This window comes from Lynx canadensis, chromosome A1 (assembly GCF_007474595.2).
Source record: "Lynx canadensis isolate LIC74 chromosome A1, mLynCan4.pri.v2, whole genome shotgun sequence".
Classification (NCBI taxonomy): Eukaryota; Metazoa; Chordata; class Mammalia; order Carnivora; family Felidae; genus Lynx; species Lynx canadensis.
The window spans coordinates 683,511-698,355 of record NC_044303.2 but is presented as its reverse complement, the minus strand read 5'-3'; the positions used below and the strand labels follow the sequence as shown (position 1 = coordinate 698,355).

The 14,845-nt window shown below is 36.5% G+C and overlaps 1 protein-coding gene across 5 annotated transcripts in view; it reads right to left on the bottom strand.

Moving 5' to 3' along the window:
- Nucleotides 1-14,845, bottom strand: part of MPHOSPH8 (M-phase phosphoprotein 8) — a 59,747-nt gene that overhangs the window by 31,882 nt on the left and 13,020 nt on the right. For all 5 annotated transcript variants that reach the window (XM_030307226.1, XM_030307241.1, XM_030307235.2 and 2 more), the window contains exons 2-4: nucleotides 6,732-6,887; nucleotides 3,034-3,879; nucleotides 1,622-1,721 (exon numbers count right to left, since the gene is read on the bottom strand). In XM_030307226.1, the coding sequence (XP_030163086.1) occupies nucleotides 1,622-1,721; nucleotides 3,034-3,879; nucleotides 6,732-6,887 (1,102 nt within the window). The remainder of the gene's footprint in view (nucleotides 1-1,621; nucleotides 1,722-3,033; nucleotides 3,880-6,731; nucleotides 6,888-14,845) is intronic.

Sequence of the window (14,845 nt, the reverse complement as noted above, 5' to 3'; positions counted from 1 at the left end):
ACTTGTTTCAACTGGCCTTTCTACTGCCTGCTCAATATTTAGAAAGGTGTCTAAAGCGAATGGCTGTTAAACTAGGTGTTCGGAACTACTGCCTGTTTTGACAAAGGCCTACTGAAGATAGTGAGCCTCAGAATAATCCTAGTCTCAGGACACCACTGTCCTTCTGCTAAAACAACTGCCTACAACTGTATCCCAAAGTTAACCTTGCACGAAAATGGCTCTTGGTGGAGAGTGGGGGAAACTGAAGGGTGCCAGCACACTGACCATGCACCTGGTAAAATTATACCTGATGTCTGTAAAAATCTACTTAGCTTTTAACTAAACATAAAAGTGGAAAGAAGATGGGGTGCCTGTGTGGCTCAGTCAGCTAAGCCCCCGGCTTCGGCTCAGGTCATGATCTCACGGTTCATCGTTTCAAGCCCCACATCGGGCTCTATGCTGACAGCTCAGAGCCTGGAGCCTGCTTTGGATTCTGTGCCTCTCTGTCTGCCCCTCCCCTGCTTGCACTCTGTCTCTCTCTCTCTCTCTCTCTCAACAATAAACATAAAAAAATTAAAAAAACAAAGTGGAAAGAAGAGTGGCAAAACAACAGATATGACATAATAACCCCCAAAAAGGGCAGAATAGAAAAAAACTAGGAAGAATTCCATTATAAACTCAGGGTACAAGACAGATAGATTTTATCAGCAGGGATGTTGAAAATTGGCCTCCTAGTGAGTACCATTATAAAAGGAATGAACAGCAGTTTAAGAGTACATATTCCAAGTGTATGTGAGGAAGAAAAAAATTAGTTCCAACTGTACTATATTTTGAATCCCTAATCTCGACTCTGAAGAATGATACATGCTTAAAATATGGTACTTTGAATAGATACCCCTAAGTTATAACTACTTTATGCAAAATCCATCAAAACAAGTGGTCCTTCCCAGCTTCCTATAATACTCTAACTTACTGCTAAGTCCCAACCCAAGCTGTAACCAAAATCTAATTTGAATATTACTTCAGCCATATACAGACTTGGGTGGGCGGGGGGAGGACAAGAAATTACCTATCTTTTAGAATCACTGCTTCATGAGAACATGTGTTCCAAGTACTTTTGGTACATGAACTAAAATATCCAGTGGGGTTTATTTAAATACTATAATGGTGAATGCTTTATAAAGTACCTGATTCTAGTATTGACATGTCATGGATTCTCAATTATGGTGTATCTTGATGTGATACAAAATTTAAATTCAGTATCATACTTATATAAATGACTCAGCGCTTAAATACAATTAACGTATTAACAGTGGTTTGTCTCATTTAGCATCCATCGTGAGAGACCTTTACTCTTCCACCACAACGGATTTATAATGTACTAGATCAAGTACTAGTGTACTCCATCAAAAGGAGAAACAAAAGTGAACAGAAGAGAAAAAAATTACAGAAATATGAACTGTCATATAATAAAGTAACTGTTTAAACAAAAGTAGCATAAAGTTCTAAATTCTCCAGTGAATGAAATTTTCTAGTTCTGTGACACTGCAGGTTAGAAAAGAGAGACTGTCTTCACAGTAAATTAAATTTTTGTATAAAAGACTGCAATGGTAAAAGGTAAAATGTTAGTATTCACACTCACTCTTTAATCCCTTTGGCTCTTTACGACCTTTTTCTTCCTTGTCCAAATCCTGCCTTTTCTGGTATTTTTCTTTGGGTTCATTTTTTTTAATCTCTTTCTCCTAAAAGAGACATATGTAAGATCCAAAACAAGGACAGAGAAGGAAGTGATACTATATATCTGAAAATTGGAAAACGCAGGTTCCTGGCATCAGTGACTGTCTTTTGGGTACTATGGCACATGACCATGGATTATTATATCCTTTTGAATGTCAACTGCTTCTTCAATCAAGATTATCCCTCAACTCTGATGATTTATAAAAATATCAAATTCAAAACTCAACACCTCACTCTTATTTTTTTTAATTATTAAAAATAAAGAAAATTCCAAAAAATCTTCCTACACTCCTACTAACCAAACATGACTATTTTTATTTCTCCACATTCTCCCCTCTGATCATTGTAAATTTGCATAATTTTGTTGTTTAAAGTTCATTTTCCTTTATTTACATCTCACAGATATTTTTACATGACTGGTTTCATATTTACAACTTTCCTCACTGTAACATTTTAGAACCTTTTCTATTTTTGCTACAGTGACCTCCTAATTAGTATTTCAATGGACAGGTAATAGTCCCAAAGCTGATACAGCAATATTTTCCTAATCATTTCCCTCATGGAAATGGTATGGTAGACAGACTGGCATGAGTTTTAGTGAGGCTAACACTGCCATAAGTATCTTTGTATACCTAGCTTTTTCTTCCTTTAAAATGACTTCCTTAAGATAAATCCACAAACACAGAATAATGGATGGAAAAAAAAAGATCTTTTTCATAGCCCATGATACTGTATATATGTATACCTTAATAATGTGCAAAATATTTCCATTTTGAAAAGCCATATGAAAATAATTTTCATAATAATGGGATAACTCCTATTAAACACATTTTTGTAAGATTAAAAAAATTCATCATGTTAGTGCTTATTATTTAAGTAAAAAAGTAGTATATTTTTAAGACAATAGGAAAAATACCCAGTAAGGTATGAAAAGCTAAGCTGATGAAGCTTATTTTCAGTTTTACTACACGACGTTACACATCATCTGAGTAGCCCTGAAAAAAATCCTTGTTTTGTTCACAAATCAGTCCTCAATTTTCTAGTCGTAGTCTAAAAGAAAGCAAACTTTAAGACTAAGAGATTATAGTGTGGGAGGTCCAGAAGCTGGATGGTCTTCACCATTTATAACTACCTATTCTAATCACACATTAAGGAACTCCCTAACCACAGAAAAACTATTCTTATAGCTTGTTACACCGTTTCCACTTTGTCTTTGTAAAGTTTCTTGAACACTCAAAGGAGTGCCAGCTAGACAGGAGCATTTCTGTACTCCGTAAGATTTTTACTGCCCTTCAACTGATCCCCCCAAGTACTCACCTCCCCAGCTGAGTCAGTAGACCTGAGGCCTCTCTCTTCCACACCTGCTCTTGAACTCTTCTGTGTCTGGGCAGGTGCAGGTATCAGCTTATCTAACTCTGTGGTGCTTCTGCCTCTGTCCTGACTCCTTTGCTTCTTATGTACAGGTTTCTTCTCTAGGAAAAGGTTCCTGTTTTCTAGTGTTTTGCTCTCTCTGAGTTCCTCAGTCTTTCTCAGTTTTTTCCTTTTTCTCTTTGCTTTGACATCAGCATCTTCATCGGCACTCACAGAGCCATCTGGCTGTTTATCAAAAACATCCTGAATTGCATCTTGCCCTGCTTTGTCTTTTGCACTTTTAATCTTCTGTTTCTCTTCTCTGTTGTCAGAATGAAAATCTTCATTGTCATCTTCTTGAGAAGGGGAGTCATTAAGTACACTTGATTCAGATTCCAACTGAGATTCAACACATTTCTCTTTTTTTGTTTTTCTGTTTTCTTTGGAATCTTCTCTTATTTTAGCCTTTAAATCTCTTCCTTCACCCTTTTTAACTTTCTTTAATTCCTTAGTTTCTTTTGTGTCCTCTTTTTTGGGCTTTTTGGATTCCTTTATTTCTTCTTTGGCTTCCGAAATTCTTTTCTTTGTCCTTAAATCAAAAACTAAACTTTCAGAAGAGCTCTCCAGGTCTGGTTTGGATTTATCTTTTAGTTTCCCAGTCTTTGCTTTTTTCTTTTTCAGATCATCTGGGCTTTTCTCTTCTCTATGCCTCAATTTTTTCTTTTTCTTCTTTGGAGAAGTATCTTCTTTTGTCTCACTTTGCTGATCACTATCAGAATTTGCCTCAAATATGTCATTATTTAAGGACAGTTTCTATAAGATATAAAAAAGACTTAAATACTCATTAACATAGTAACTGGAAAAGTAGTACGAATGAAATCTAGTAGTAATTTTTTTCCCCAAGTTTCTCAACTTCTTAAAATTATTAATTGAAGTTGTATATTACCTATGTCTCTGATTTAGCAAATAGGTTTTGGTTGTGACACTGAGCATCATTTTAAAATGAAAGCAGATAAACACAGTGAAAAAAACGTTAGTGCCACTGAAGGTCCTAAACTAAAGCAGAAGTGAGTCATAACAGCCTTATGAATGGTGTGTTTTACATGATCTGAAGTTCAAATTTTCCAAAAACACCAAAAAAGTTATCTGTACAGAATTGGCTGTCAAAAAAGTAGTTATCAATCCAAAAGCAAAGTTTTTTTAAGACTGAATCCTAGATGTCCTTAAATTTGCTGTTATATTTCACAGTTACATACGGAATAAGCAAGACTGTACACAAATCTTACTTCCCCAACTGATTTGATTTGTGTTGTATAATCTGAAATACCTCCTATGGAAAATAAAGTTTCCTATTCTAAAAAAACAAAACAAACAAAAACCCTAAATAAACAAACAAAACCACACCTTAAAAATATAATATGTATAGGGGCGCCTGGGTGGCTCAGTCGGTTTAGCATCCGACTTTGGCTCAGGTCATGATCTTGCAGTGTGTGAGTTTGAGCCCCGTGTCAGGCTCTGTGCTGACAGCTCAAAGCCTGGAGCCTGCTTCAGACTCTGTGTCTCCCTCTCTCTCTGCCCCTCCCCTGCTCATGCTCACTCTCTCAATAATAAATAAATGTTAAAAAAAAAATAAAAAAGATTTATTATATGTATAGACACAAAAACACTATGCAAACACTATGCAGTATTTTCAGCTCCCATTTCCCCAAATTCTTTTCTTCTAAATGACTAGGGGGTAGAAAGGGAGGGAAAAGATAGGTACATTTACAAAATGTTTTCCCTACAGTGTGTAAGAAATGAATGCCACCAAGGTTACAGAGACAGTGAGAATATGGTGGAATTGGCATAAGTTTTTCAAATTTCCCAGAAGCACTTCATAAAAAGACAAGACTAGGGTGCCTGGCTGTCTCAGTCAGTAGAACATGTGACTCTTTTTTTTTTTTTTTTTTAAAGAATTTTTTAAAATGTTTATTTTTGAGAGAGGGGGAAGGGGCTGAGAGAGAAGGGGACAGAGGATTCAAAGCGGGCTCTGCGCTGATATAGGACTCAAACTCACGAGCTGTGAGATCATGATCTGAGCCACCCAGGAGCCCCTGCAAGTATTTTTTTTAAATGTGGTTGAAACTCAAATTGTAGGGAAAGAAGATCAACATTCAGTCCTTAAAATAAAGACTTCCACTAGGTAAGAATCTATTTCTTGTGAAAAATTTTCACCATATAGTTCTAAGTTTGAGAACCTCTGCCAATATTCTAAAAAAAAAATAATTTCTAATGGAAAAGAAAAAAAGCAAAAGCAAGTTGAGAAAGAGTTGGTTTAATTTATAAAATAGAAGCTTGGAATGAAATTTACATGGGAAAGAACAATGGGAAAGTCTTATAAGATTCATAAATAAAGCCAATTATTTGTGGAAAAAGAGGACCAAGGATAAAACAATGGACAAATTCACAGAAGAAAACCCTTACCCTAACTTTTGCATCTGTTTTAATATTATCCCACTCTAGCCCACCATCAAATCTTTTTCCAAACTGATTACAGAACTTTAACTTATCTAAGCTCCTCTGATCTCTTTATCCTTACTATCAGAAAAAGCTTACTAAAAAGCAATAAAAGGGGTGCCTGGGTGGCGCAGTCGGTTAAGCGTCCGACTTCAGCCAGGTCACGATCTTGCGGTCCGAGAGTTCGAGCCCCGCGTCAGGCTCTGGGCTGATGGCTCAGAGCCTGGAGCCTGTTTCCGATTCTGTGTCTCCCTCTCTCTCTGCCCCTCCCCCGTTCATGCTCTGTCTCTCTCTGTCCCAAAAATAAATAAAAAATGTTGAAAAAAAAATTTAAAAAGCAGTAAAGTAGCTAAAAACTAAAGTGGGAATAGAAGAGAAAAACAAAAGACCTGGATAATCAGCTCTGTGCATAATCTGTAATAGATTAAAATTTACAGCTTTATCAAATGATCTAAGATTTATTTTATTTTAATTAGCATAAAAATCAGACATAAGAAATGTGTTAATAATGCAGACAAAATATAAAGTATGCACTGTACAGTAGTAACATGAATAGTACAGAATATATTCTTTTTTTTTTTTTTTTTTTTTTTTTAAATTTTTTTTTTCAACGTTTATTTATTTTTGGGACAGAGAGAGACAGAGCATGAACGGGCGAGGGGCAGAGAGAGAGGGAGACACAGAATCGGAAACAGGCTCCAGGCTCTGAGCCATCAGCCCAGAGCCCGACGCGGGGCTCGAACTCACGGACCGCGAGATCGTGACCTGGCTGAAGTCGGACGCTTAACCGACTGCGCCACCCAGGCGCCCCCAGAATATATTCTTAAGGTACATAAAAACAAGATGCTCAAATCATGGACAAATAAAGTTCTGACATGTTTTTAACCCCCCCACTTTCACCTTACTGTTGACTGGAAGGAAAATATTAATCAACACGTACAAACTATACTTGTTCATCAACCGTGATCATAGGTTGACGACAGAAAGAAGAGTTTGGCAAAAATCAATATAAGCATTCTATGAGAATCAAGTGGCTATACAGAATTTATAATAGGAATACTATATGTTTTATTACCATTTGTAAATTTTTACTGCACATTCCTTATACCAGTAAAATTTGCAGTAAGTTTATTATACTAAAAAAAGAAATATGAACTAACATATGATACCTGAATATCCTTCTTGACTGGCTTAGCTTTGTTCTCCACAACTTTCTTCCTAAATTCGAGAAGAACTTCTTTACAGTCCTCAAGATGAATCTCAGGCTCCCAAGTATCATCATCTGATGTGTACCCTTTCCATCGAACCTTGTAAAGGATTTTACCCTGTTACAGAATTAAAAACAGGCAAATAAAGGACATTAAATTTGATAATATAAGTGATTAAATTTCCAAAAACATAAAACCCTGATAATGCATGAATGAACTTGAAATGGAGATTAACATCATTATAAAGTACGTTCATCTCTTGAAGCAAGTGGGTTTAAGAAAAAACAGTGCCACACCAGGGACGCCTGGGTGGTTCAGTTGGTTAAGCGTCCAACTTTGACCTAGGTCATGATCTCGCCATTCCTGAGTTTGGGCCCCGTGTCAGGCTCTGTGCTGACAGCTCAGAGCCTGGATCTTGCTTTGGATTCTGTGTCTCCCTCTCTCTCTGCTCCTCCCCCACACACGCTGTCTCTCTCTCTCAAAAATAAATAAATGTTAAAGAAATAAAAAAAAAAAGAATGAAAAAACAGTGCCACACCAAAACTAAAAATAAACAAATGGGACTATATCAAACTAAAAAGCTTCTACACTACAAAGGAAACCACTAATAAAATGAAAAAGCAACCTACTGAATCGGAAAATATTTGCAAATCACATGTCTGATAAAGGGTTAATATCCAAAATATATACAGAACTCAAACAACTCAATAACAAAAAACCCTCAAACAATCTGATTAAAAATTGGGCAGCAGATCTTTCCAAAGAAGACATATAGATGGCCGGGGGGGGGGGGGGGTGGAGTACAGATGGCCAACAAATACATGAAAAGATACTCAACACCACTAATCATTAGAGAAATGCAAATCAAAAACACCATGAGATCTCATTATAAAAAAGAAATAACAAGTATTAGGAAGGATGAGGAAAAAAGGAAACCCCCTGTGCAATGTTGGTGAGAATGGAAACTAGGTTAGCCGCCATGCAAAAACAGTATAAAGGTTCCTCAAAAAATTTAAAAAACACAAACTACCATATGACCTAGCAATTCCATTTCTGGGTATTTATCTGAAGAAAACAAAAACGCTAATTTAAAAAGATATATGTACCCCCATGTTCACTGCAGCATCACTTCAACAGCCAAAGAGTGGAAATAGCCCAAGTGTCCTCAACAGATGAAGAAAATGTGGTGCATGTGTGTGTGTGTGTGTGTATACACACACTTATGTATACGCACATGTGCGTGCGCGCGCACGCACACGCACACAAATGGAATATTATTCGACCATAAAAAAAGAATGGAATCTTGCGCCTGGCAACATGTCTGGACTTCAAGGGCATTATACTAAATAAAATAAGTCAGACAGAGAAAGACAAAACTGCATAATCTCACTTATGTATGGAAGGTAACAAAACAAAATGAAAACCCAAGCTCACAGATAAAGACAACAGACGAGGTTGCAGATGAAGGGGGCAAAAGGCACTTCCAGTCATAAAACAAGTCATGGGGATGTAATGTGCAGCATAGTGACCATAGTTAATACTGTACTGCATACTTAAAAGTTGCTAAGAAAGCAGATCTTAAAAGTTCTCATCGTAAGAAAACGTTTGTAACTATGTAAGGTAACAGACGTTAACTAGACTTACTGTGATGATTTTGCGGTGCATAAAAATATTGGATCATTATGTTGTACACCTGAAACTAACACTACTACTACTGGTATATGTCAATTATACCTCAATTTTTAAAAATTAAAATACATAAACAGTATTACTGATCTACTTTTCATAAATTGAAGATTGAGGTCCTTCACTGATTATATAAGCAACATGTAATCTTTGAAAATCAATAAAAAGCAGGAAAAAACCCAAAAACCATCCATAGAGTATTGATAACGATTTGACCTATTTCCCACTCTTTACATTTACAAATGTATTTACAAATATGTAATTATAACTACGTATTAAACACATATTGCTTACAACACTAAGTGTATCATTTAGATACTTATCTAATACTATGATTTTACTTTCTTTTTTCACTTAGATATGGAACACTTCTTGTTTTAGTATTTTTCAAAAGCATGATTTTTACTGATTGTTTTAATTTTTTTTTTTTCAACGTTTATTTATTTTTGGGACAGAGAGAGACAGAGCATGAACGGGGGAGGGGCAGAGAGAGAGGGAGACACAGAATCGGAAACAGGCTCCAGGCTCTGAGCCATCAGCCCAGAGCCCGACGCGGGGCTCGAACTCACAGACCGCGAGATCGTGACCTGGCTGAAGTCGGACGCTTAACCGACTGCGCCACCCAGGCGCCCCTACTGATTGTTTTAAATACAATAAAAAATACAGGGGCGCCTGGGGCTGATTGTTTTAAATACAATAAAAAATACAGGGGCGCCTGGGGCTGATTGTTTTAAATACAATAAAAAATACAGGGGCGCCTGGGGCGCCTGGGTGGCGCAGTCGGTTAAGCGTCCGACTTCAGCCAGGTCACGATCTCGCGGTCTGTGAGTTCGAGCCCCGCGTCGGGCTCTGGGCTGATGGCTCAGAGCCTGGAGCCTGTTTCCGATTCTGTGTCTCCCTCTCTCTCTGCCCCTCCCCCGTTCATGCTCTGTCTCTCTCTGTCCCAAAAATAAATAAAAACGTTGAAAAAAAAATTTTTTTTTAAATACAAAAAACCTCTCCCTTTGGAAACCAAAGGTTGTTTTGTTTCCAATTTCTTTTTAAACAAAGCTGTTACATACTTGTGCATCTCTCATCAGGTTGCTAGAATAAAGTCCCCAAAGACAGATCAATTGGGTCAAATAATAAAGCCATTTAAACACTGTTAAGGGGTACCTGGGTGGCTCAGTTGGTTGAGCCTGCAACTTTGGCTCAGGTCATGATCTTGCAGTTTGTGGGTTTGAGCCTTATGTCAGACTCTGTGCTGACAGCTCAGAGCCTGGAGCCTGCTTCAGATTCTGTGTCTCCCTCTCTCTCTGCCCTACCCCCATTCACACTGTCTCTCTCTCCCAAAAATAAATAAACATTAAAAAAAATTTTTTAACACTGTTAAAACACACTGCCAGAAAAAATATTTCTAGAAAAGATGTTCCAATTTACATTTCCACAAGATAAAAGAGCTCATCTCTGTATATCTCTGCAAACTATAGCAGGGCCTATCTCCTATTTTAGTTTGGTCATTCTGTGAGCTAAGAATGGTTTTTACATTTTTAAATGGTTGAAAACAAATCAAAAGAATAATTACATACAAATCAAGTGCTTTACAATCTGTCATGCATGGCTTAAATCTTGGCATTTATTAGCTCATTTAATCTTTACAACAACCCTGTGAAGTACTATTACTCATTTTATAGAGGAGGAAACTGAAGCTTCTAGAAAAAGTAACTAGTAAAGATTACACAGCTAAAAAGTAATTCGGCTGAAATTAACACCCAACGGCACTTAACCAGCTTCTGCATATGAAAAGTTATCCAACTCTGTGAGGATAGTATATATAGGTATCCAAAGGTGGATGCAGTTAACATAGCCTAGTGAGGTCCCAAGAGAGAAGATCACAGTCTTTGAGAGAAGGAAGGATTTTTAGGATAATGAGGTCATGCCTTCCCCTTGAACATTAACTTTAAAAGCTAATTTTGCCTCTCAACCTACAAAGTATAATATTTACTATATGGCAATTTACCAAAGTCTGCTGACTTCAGCTTTATGATCACTTACATAATTATTATTAAGCCATTCACATTTTTTCTTTCAAGAATTACCTGCAATATGCCCACTTTAACCACTGCTATGTAACACTGTACCATGAGTTCTAGCCAGAGCAATTAGATAAAAAGATGTAAAAGGCATTCAAGTTAGAAAGGAAGAAATACAACTAGATTCACTCTATATAGAAACTCCCAAAGAATCACAAGAAAATGACTAGATCTAATGAATGAATTGAGCTTGAAGAGTACAAGAATAACACACAATCATCAGCTGTGTTTCTACACACATGTAATGCACAGTCCAAAAAGGGAACTGTTTTTGCCTTCAATTTTTATTTTAATTCCAGTTAGTAAACATACAGTGTAATATTAGTTTCAGGTGTACAATACAGTAGTTCAACACTTCCATAATCACCCTGTGTTCATCATGACAAGGGCATTCCTTAATGCCCCTCACCTATTTAACCCGTCCCCCCACCTACCACCTCTCTGGTAACCTTCAGTTTGTTCTCTATAATTGTCTGTTTCTTGATTTGTCTCAGTCTCTCTCTTTTTGCCCTTTGCTTGTTTGCTTTGTTTCTTAAATTCCACACGAACGAAGTCATACGGTATTTGACTCTGACTTATTTCACTTAGCCTTATCCTCTCTAGCTCCATCTATGTCATTGCAAATGGCAAGATCTCATTCTTTTCGATGGCTGAATAATATGCCATTGTGTATGTATATATATATATTATCAATCACATTTTTATTCATTCATCAATCGATGGACACCTGGGCTGCTTCCATTCTTGATTATTATATCCAATGCTGCTATAAACACAGGGTGCATGTATCCCTTTGAATTAGTGTTCTTGTACTCTTCGGATAAACACCCTGTAGTATACTAGACCATAAGATAGTTCTATTTTTAACTTGAGGAACCTGCATACCGTCTTCCATGGTGGTCACACCAGTTTACATTCCCGATAACAACACAAGAGGGTTCCTTTTTCTCTACATCCTCGCCAACACCTGGTGTTTCTTGGGTTATTGATTTTAGCCATTCTGATAGATGTAAGGTGATATCTCATTGTAGTTTGGATTTTCATTTTCCTGATGATAAGTGATGACGGGCATCTTTTCATGTGTCTGTGGCTATCTGTATATCTTCTTTGCAAAAATGTCTGTTCGTGTCTTCTATTTATTTCTTAACTGGATTGTTTTTGGGTGTTGAGTTTTAGAAGTTCTTTATATATTTTGGATAGTAACCCTTTATTAGATATGTCATTTGCAAATATCTTCTCCCATTCTGTAGGTTACCTTTTAGTTTTGTTGATTGTTCCTTCACTGTGCAGAAGCTTTTTATTTTGATGTAGTCCCAATAGTTTTTTGCTTTTGTTTCCCTTGCCTTAGGGGATAGATCTAGAAAAAAGTTGCTATGGCCAATGTCAGAGAAATTACTACCTGTGCTCTCTTCTAGGATTTTTATGGTTTCAGGTATCACAATTGGGTCTTCATTTTTTTTTTTCCTGTATGGTGTAAGAAAGTGTTCCAGTTTTCCTCTCCCCCCCCCCCACCCATTTCCCCATTTGTTGAAGAGACTGTCCTTTTCCCTATGGATATTCTTTCCTGCTTTGTCAAAGATTAATTGACCATGTAACAGTTAAGAGACTGTCCTTTTCCCATTGGAGGTTCTTTCCTGCTTTGTCAAAGATTAATCACCATATAATTGTAGGTTTACTTCTGGGTTTTCTATTCCATTGATCTATGTGTCTATTTTTGTCCCAGTACCATACTGTTGACTACTACAGCTTTGTAATATAACTTGAAGTCCAGAATTGTGAGGCCTTTAGCCTTGCTTTTTTTTCCCCCCAAGACTCCTTTGGTTATTCGGGGTCTTCTGTGGTTCCATACAAACTTTAGGATTTTCTGTCCAAGGTTCCATGAAAAATGCTATTGGTATTTTGACAGAGATTACATTAAATGTGTAGACTGCTTTGGGTAGTACAGACACTTTAACAATATTTATTCTTCCAATCTATGAGCAGGAATGTCTTTCCACTTCTTTGTGTCATCTTCAATTTCTTTCATCAGAGTTTTATAGTTTTCAGAGTACAGGTCTTTCGCCTCTTTGGTTAGGTTTATTCCAAGGAATTTTATTATTTTTGGTGCAACTGTAAATGGGATCATTTTCTTAATTTCTCTTTCTGCCACTTCACTACTGGTGTACAGAAATGCAACAGATTTCTGTACATTGATTTTGTATCCTGTGACTTTACCAAATTCGTTTATCAGTTCTAGCAGTTTTTTGGTGGAGTCTTTGGGGGTTTTCTGTATAGAATATCATGTTATCTGCAAATAGTGAAAATTTTACTACTTCCTTACCAATTTGGATGGCTTTCATTTCTTTTTATTGTCTGATTGCTGTGGCTAGGACTTCCAGTACTATGTTGAATAAAAGTGGTGAGAGTGGACATCCTTGTCTTATTCATGACCTTAGGAAGAAGCTCTGTTTTTCCCCATTAAGGATAATGTTAGTTGTGGGTTTTCCATATATGGCCTTTATCATATTGAAGTATGTTCCCTCTAAACCTACTTTGTTGAGGGTTTTTATCATGAACAGATGTTATACTTTGTCAAATGCTTTTTCTACATCTATTAAAATGATCCTATAGGTTCTTTTCTTTTTTTTTTTTTAAGTTTATTTTGAAAGAGAGAGAGTATGAATGCATGTGCAAGGGGGAGAGAGAGTGGGGGAGACACAGAGAGAGAGAGAAAGAGAGACAGAGAATGAATCTCAAGCAGGCTCCATGCTGTCTGCACAGACAGTTTTGTGGGGCTTCATCCCACAAATCATGAGATTATGACCTGAGCTGAAATCAAGAGTCAGATGCTCAACTGACTGAGTCACCGGGATGCCCCATTATCCTTTCTCTTACTGAAGTGATGTACCATGTTGATTGATTTGCAAATACTGAACCCTTGCAACCCAGGAATAAATCCCACTTGACCACAGTGAATGATGTTTTTAAATGTATTGTCAGATCTGGTTTCCTAGTATTTTGTTGAGAATTTTTGTATCTGTGTTCATCAGGGATATAGGTCTGTAGTTCTCTTTTTTAGTGGTGTCTATCTGGTTTTGGGATCAGGGTAATGCTGGCCTCACAGAATGAATTTGGAGGTTTTCCTTCCTTTTTAATTTTGTGGAATAGTTTTGAGAAGAATAGGTATTAACTCCTCTTTAAATGTTTAGTAGAATTTTCCTATGAAGCCACCAGGTCCTAGACTTTCGTTTGTTGGGAAATTTTTTAATAGTAACTCAATTTCTTTGCTGGCTACTGGACTGTTCAAATTTCTATTTCTTTCTGTTTTAGTGATTTATATGTTTCTAGGAATTTATCCATTTTTTTCTAGGGTGTCCATTTTGTTGGCATACAGTTTTTCATAATATTCTCTTATGATTATTTATATTACTATCATGTTAGTTGTTACTTCTCTGATCTCATTTGTGATTTTTATTTCAGTCCTTTCTCTTTTTTTCTTGATATCTCTGGCTAGAAGTTTATCAATTTTACTTTTTCCAAAGAACCAGCTCCTCGTTTTATTGATCTGTTCTTTTGGGTTTTACTTTTTAGTTTCTGTATCATTTATTTCTGCTCTAATCTTTATCATTTCCTTCCTGCTGTTTTCTTCTTCTTTCTTTCTTTTTTGTTATTCTTCTAGCTTCTTTAGACGTAAGGTTAAATTGTTTATTTGAGGTTTTTCTTGCTTCTTGAGGTAGGCCCATATTGCTATAAACTTCCCTCTTAGGACTACTTTTGCAGCATCCCAGAGGTTTTGGACTGTTATGTTCCAATTTTCATTTGTTTCCATGTACTTTTTAATTTTTTTTTTAAATTTCCTGGTTCACCTATTCATTGTTTAGTAGCATGTTACTTAACCTCCATGTATTTGTAGTCTTTCTAGATTTTTTCTTCTGGCTGACTTGCAGTTTCATAGTGTTGTGGTCAAAAAGATTTATGGTATAACTTCGATCTTGAATTTGTTGAGCCTGGTTTTGTGAGCTGATGTGATCTATTCTGGAGAATGTTCTGTGTGCACTTGAAAAGAATGTGTATTCTGTTCTTTTAGGATGGAATATTCTGAAATTATCTGTTAAATCCATCTGATCCAGTGTGTCAATCAAAGCCATTGTTTCCTTGTTGATTTTCTGTTTAGATGATCTACTGATGTATGTGGGATGTTAAAGTCCGCTACCATTACTGTATTATTATTGGTTTGTTCCTTTATGTTTGTTACTGTTTTATGTATGGGCGCTTCCAAGCTGGGTGCATAAATATTTACAACTGTTGTATCTTCTTGTTCAATTGTCCCATTATATA